This window comes from Chaetodon auriga, chromosome 11 (assembly GCF_051107435.1).
Source record: "Chaetodon auriga isolate fChaAug3 chromosome 11, fChaAug3.hap1, whole genome shotgun sequence".
Taxonomy (NCBI): domain Eukaryota; kingdom Metazoa; phylum Chordata; class Actinopteri; order Chaetodontiformes; family Chaetodontidae; genus Chaetodon; species Chaetodon auriga.
The window spans coordinates 13,232,947-13,239,129 of record NC_135084.1 but is presented as its reverse complement, the minus strand read 5'-3'; the positions used below and the strand labels follow the sequence as shown (position 1 = coordinate 13,239,129).

The following is a 6,183-nucleotide window of genomic DNA, read 5'->3' as shown; positions in this document are numbered from 1 at the left end:
CATCTTCTATCTGAAAAGTTATGATTCACTGGAAATTATCAGCTGTCAGTCGGACTTTGCCTTTTTTTTTTTTTTTTTAATTGAAGAGCTATTACTGCCGTTGTACCAACATGTGGCGCTTCCAGTGGTCTTCCACTACTTTTAAGTGGAAGCCACTTCAGTGAGACTATGACGTATTTCAAGCATGGTGTCATCCTTCACTCTCTTTCTTTGCCTCCTTATCAAGCTGCACTCAGAAGAAGAGACAAAAACAAATGAAGCTTTGGAGATCCAGCTTCAACCTTGGCTGCATTTAGGTCTACGTAACAATTACAGCAGTGAGAGCAGTTCAGTTACACTCTGCAGTGTTTTCGGTGCCCTCTGATGCACAAAAGAAGCACTATGACTAGTCAAGCAGGATTTTATTAGCGTGTCTTCACTGATTATCAGCTGCTCCCAGGATCAGTTTAGAGAAATTGTTCTGCTCCTAGTCTGAGTCCAAAGCTTTCAAGAGGAGGGACATGGTTTCACAGGACGTATTCACCACTGATCCGTCACTGTCACTAGTTATTTCCTTAAAGATTTTACACTGACAGGCATTTTTCAGCAACAGGTGGTGTCTTCTGACTATCTCCAGGAGTGTAGAAACCCTCATACTAACCCGTCCCTCAGGACCAGTACCCAAAGCAGGGCCATCCCAGGCTTCAGCTGGGTGGCAAACAAAGTGTGTCAGCAGGCTGCAGCTCAACTGTTCCCGGCCAGCGATGGTCCGTGTGGTCGCAGTGCAGAGAGGGACGCAGAGGAAATTGAGCTACTTGAGGAGGTCTGTTTTCCATTTTAGGTACCTGAGCCAGTTCATGTTGTTTATCTTGATTTATAAGCAAAGAAACCCTATCTGAGAAGAAGTTTGTTGAACTGAATGATTCATCCTTTTACAATCTTTCATCTTGCTGTAGTGTCTTGTGAGTGCACTCAGAGGTAAATACGAGGCTCTGCTGATGTATCTCGCAGACCATAAACGCACTGAATCATTTCTTATCACCAGGATGGTGCAGGCCAGCTGGCAGAGAGCGACACCTCGCAGCGCTGGTTTCGCCATCAGAGAGGTGAAACCACAGAGGGCAGGAAATCTCAGCATCACAGAGCTCTTAATCCAGCGTCTGGTCTACATGGAGACCCTGTCCACAACATCTCTTCCATCACAGGGCATCCAAAGTCCTCTTCGGCGACAGAGAAGAACCTTCCTCAGGAATCATTCGTCTCCCAAGTGCCATTAAGAGTAACTGCATGCAGTATCTTTCTTCTATGTCAAATGATCTCTGCGGGGTTGCCCTGTGCGCTGCAGGAAGCCGCACTGATTGATTACTGCCTCATTTTTGTTTGTTAACGCTGCTCCGCTCAGGCTTTAACTGCCGAGAAATTCTAGCTTTTTATTTGTAATGAAACAACTTCTTCTTAGTTACAGATCAAAGTGTCTGGCCAGAGGGGTAGTTTGGGAATCAGCATTGCTGGTGGGAAAGGCTCTTTGCCTTACAAAGACCATGATGAGGTAAGTGCTGGTGCAGAAGAGCCAGCAGTGCTCCACCTCCGACTCACTCTCTTCTGACATATTTTGACTGAATGAAGACAATGAGAAGCAGCAGCTTTGAGCGACTGATGGCTGAACAAAAGCTCGGAGCACATTCATACTGCGACTCTCATTCAGGCTAACGTGTTTTATGTCATTTCAGGGTATTTTTATTTCCAGAGTCAGTAAAGGGGGGGCATCAGAAAAGGCAGGGATCCATGTTGGAGATAGATTGCTGGAGGTAGGCGGGGAATCATTTTTCTCATGTTTGTAATCTCTGTCCATAATTTGTTATTCACTGACTAAAAACTACACAACTCAGCATGTGTCTTATTGTTGACTGAATGGAAATCACACATTCTTTATGTTGGCTGTGAGGAAAAACCCTGCTGGTGTTCCTCTTGTGACCAGTGGAGGGCATCATAGGACCAGCAGAGGACTTCTTTCAGCGATAAAGGCCCAATGAGGCTGACAAATACAAAGCAAATAAATGAACACATCCAAAGTGTTCAGATTCACACCCAGCTGATTAGAGAAATCCTTGTCAGTGCCTGTGGAGGGAATAGACATGCTATTTTCAGAGAACTCATGCTGTTGCTCACCTCTGACTCCTGCTCCTACTTTCACTGGCCCTAAACGTATAATGTGACCACGGTGCATCCAGGTCAACGGCTTCAACATGCAGGGGGCGACCCACCACGAGGCTGTCAGTGCCCTCAGGAACGCTGGGAGCTGCATCAAGATGAAAGTGCTCAGAGAGAGGCTGCTAACCCGAGAGGTGTGTGACCCGGAGCAGTCTCAGGATCCTCCGGACGTGACGGCGCGACAGCTGTGCAGCCAGGATGGCGGAGGCCAGAGGGGCAAACAGCCGACGAAGGAGAGCGCAGAGGGCTGTTTGTCCAAGAAGATTGAGGCCGTCGTCTGCAACGGCAACGGCATTGTGGGTGGTGTACTCAAATCACAGCACAAACTTAACGTTTACATTTCCAGTCTCTCAGTCTTTTACACTTCGTTTCACTTTGCTTGTTTCTTGTCTTTTTGTGCTTCAGTCTGATTTGGAGAGTGACCTGAAAAGGACCTTGTCAGAACTGGAGACAGAGACCTCGATGAAAAATGATTCATTTCAAGGCGGGAAACATACAATGACAGTAAGGACATCCTTCACTAAGACACTGTACACTACCTACTGTCTTCTTACACTAAAATCACCTCATTTTAGCCTTTCCCACATTCAAAACTCCTGCAGAAACAAACATCTGACAGTTACATGACCTGATTCTGATTCCTGGGATTTCAGCCTTTGATACCATATTACATGGTGACTTGCTTACTGTCTTCCCCATTCCTGTTTCCCTCTCTGACAATCACCTGACAGATCCCGCGGATCATCCTCACTCATCCCTCTACCTCGGATGAAGACGTGGAGCTCTTGACACAGAGCCCCAGCAGAGAGCTGCCACATGACTTTGACATTCCTGACAGACGTGCACACTCTGCCTGTTTCGACAACGCTTTCTACCCACCTTGATCACATGTAGAGGTGCACACATGAAGGACACAGACTGTTATTACCCAGCTCTTCATTTATTTTGGTACTGAAGCATTTTCAGTAATGTTGCAGTGGAGGATAACTTTAAAGCAAACTGTCTGAATGTGTTTTTTACTATCACCGCAAAGCTTTTTGTGTCTCACATTCAATTGCTGCTAACAATATTTGGTGATATTAAAGTCATTTTCAAGAATGGACAACTTTAATACTTTATTTTTACTAAAACCACAGTTTTTCCTGAGACTGTACAGCATGCTCTCTAATGTCAATAATACATGTCAGAATGTTAAATACAGTCAATTAAACAATGATTGCTGCTGGCTACCTCTGCTTCACACCACTGTGCTGTAGGTCATGGATGTGCTGGTAAATAGTGTCTCCGCCTGTGATAATGTGAAGCCCTCAAACTTTTTATAGTCCGTACTGAGATAAAATGCCACATGGCTGAACAGAGAGCACAGCAGGCAGTCTGAGTCCTGCAGGGTCCTGAGACAGACATTCTGCTTCAAATGTTCAGACACCTGCTAAATTCAGACTCATGACATTAAAGACTCTGCTTCACAAGAAGAAAAGGAGACCATACATCAGTCTGAAAGCATTTAGACCCGAAAGCCCAGAATTTGCAAACTATAAATGACGTCTGCCTTGTATTATTTCACGGCTTTTACATCCCCGCAGTTCATTGTTCAGTGTTCACTTTTTCAATAAAGTGCAAATATATTGTTCCAAGAGGCTTTTCTTTGTTTTGTGCTGCAGGACAAACAAATCCATGCTGATATTTATACTGGCTATGTCCAGAGGATGAAGACAGTAACATGAACACATGCATAGTCTACTGCAACCCAGTAAAAGAGTCCTGCAACAACACTGACTTCAATCAGCTGTTGTCGATAGTGTGTCAGAGAGTGGTTGCACCAAATAGCAAAAGTGTTCCTGTTATTGTGTCCACTCTACTTGTTTTACCAGTGATGCCGAGCAATGATGACTGTCTGCTGGGTGATAATAATCTGGGGGCACAGCTTGTTGGAAAGCACATCCAGTGTGCAAGATTCAATTCAGAGTCAATTACTGGCCAGTCAGTCTCATGTTGTGAGACTTGAGTCTTCGTCAGTCTCAAGAGAGGTTCATGTAAAGTCAGTGGGAGGACCTGAGGAGGATGAAACGGATTTGGATGACTCAATAATAAAACTGGGACTCTGGGAACATCGGTTGTGCAACTACATTGCATGTTTTGTGACATGAGAAATATGTGGCAAATAATATTTCCATGTAACATACGTGCACGTGCACAAATATGTCCATAAGTCCATATTTTATTTTCATATGTCATGACAGCAATCTAATGGAGTGATTTGTAGACGTGAAAATGTCACTTAAGTCATGCAAACCTGACATTTTTAAGCAACACTATGTAACTTTAAAAATGAAATAATGGTGGCCAGTAGCTTGCTAAGTCCTTATAAGTAATACAAATGAGTAAAAGAGTATTTTTTATAGGAATGCTAACTTTTCATTCCTTTTTAAATTTGTACTTTTACTCCTTACTTGCTTATTTGGGTCAGTAATCTATTACTGACGTCACTGCATTTGCCCTTTATACCTTTGTAAAGGCAGCCTTCATCGCCCTTTGACAAGCTGGCAGAAATCCTTTCACTGATAATCAGAGATGGTTCAGGAGCCGCGACGCCCCGCTGAAGAGCCAGTTCCTGTGCCTGTGTCACGTGGGTGTCACCACTCACCCGTCCCTTTAAGAAAGTAGCAGCAGTCTATTGATGTCAGCGAGAAATGAATGTGAGCATGGAAAGTCACCAAAGTCACCAAAGTAGATAATGTACCAATTTTTCACAGGCCACATGTCCTCTGATCATTCTGACGCGTAACTGACGTTTTTCAGACTGACGGGACCATTTCTCTACTTCACCTAGTGTAGACTGTTATATTACCAGTATGCACAAACACTGGACAACAGCTAAGAGATACCAGTATTGAAAAATAAACTTCATAAACTTTTGGAAAATTTGTTAATTCTCTGTGGGGGGATTGGTTTTAATATTTGACAAAATCCACAAACACATAATGATAAATACTGCAAATTCAGACTGTGGCATTTCAAACAAATTATAATCAAGGTTAGATAAATTAAAAGAGTGGATTGCCTTAATTAGTGACATATCTCTGCTGGTGTTCACTAACGGGTCGACAACAGAAAAAACTGAGTGTTTTGGTATCAGAGATTTTCCTCAAGGCTAAAGGCTCAAAGGCTAATAGTAAGCGTAACATGTTACATGCCAGAAATCAAAGCAAATGCATTTGGCTTTCTGCCTTTTCCACAGATCAGGGGAAATTGGATTATATCATGTAATAACTTAAGGCTATAATTTAAGAATTGTTGCTACTAAAACCGCTTAAAAATTTTTTACATTCCAGGCAATTGTCAGATGCTTTTCATCCTGAGTCCCTCTAAATTAATACATTTCTATTGAGAGTGTACACAACCAGAGGAACAGGTGATAGGTTTGGTGCATGCTTTGTCTTATTGTGATTTTGTCTGTATGCCGCTGCCACAAGGAGACAGAGGGGAGAGAGACAGGCGGGTGGAAACAGACAAGAACAGCTGTGACAGGAATGAAGAATGTAGTGTACTTAAAGGATTAGCATCCACTCCAGAGGTCTGCTTTCACTCACTGATAGGGGAACAGAGAAGTCAATGTAGCGGCAAACAAGCAAGTAAATGAATTTGGCTCAAGCTGCCTGAAACGCTGAGATGTCTGTCACATCAGTCTGCTGGCTGTCAGGGGATTATATGATCTGGAGGCTGAATTAACACGTTATTATTTATACAAATTTGATAGCTGTGTGCCGTATTCATACATAATCTGTGCTGGATGAAAGTCAAAATCTTTTCAAATCTGAATGCTCTAATGCTGCCCTCACATGGAGGACTTTGCTATGTTTAGACAGAAATTCCTTTATTCAGTTTTCAGCGCGTTGTTATTACAACAGCTGCGCCACACAATACGAGCTCTTCACAGACCTGTGCTAAAATAAAGATGCTTTCATGCATGCTTGATAAGACTGTAATGAGTTA

General features: G+C 43.2%; 1 protein-coding gene across 1 annotated transcript; it reads left to right on the top strand.

Moving 5' to 3' along the window:
* Positions 1 to 529: 529 nt before the first annotated feature.
* Positions 530 to 3,803, top strand: LOC143328556 (uncharacterized; the record flags this gene model as incomplete). Its single annotated transcript, XM_076743751.1, has 7 exons — positions 530 to 802; positions 1,025 to 1,258; positions 1,439 to 1,528; positions 1,710 to 1,787; positions 2,211 to 2,486; positions 2,596 to 2,694; positions 2,922 to 3,803. Coding segments are annotated over 7 exons (1,203 nt in total), but the record flags the coding sequence as incomplete, so codon positions are not given.
* Between the last annotated feature and the right edge of the window lie 2,380 nt (positions 3,804 to 6,183).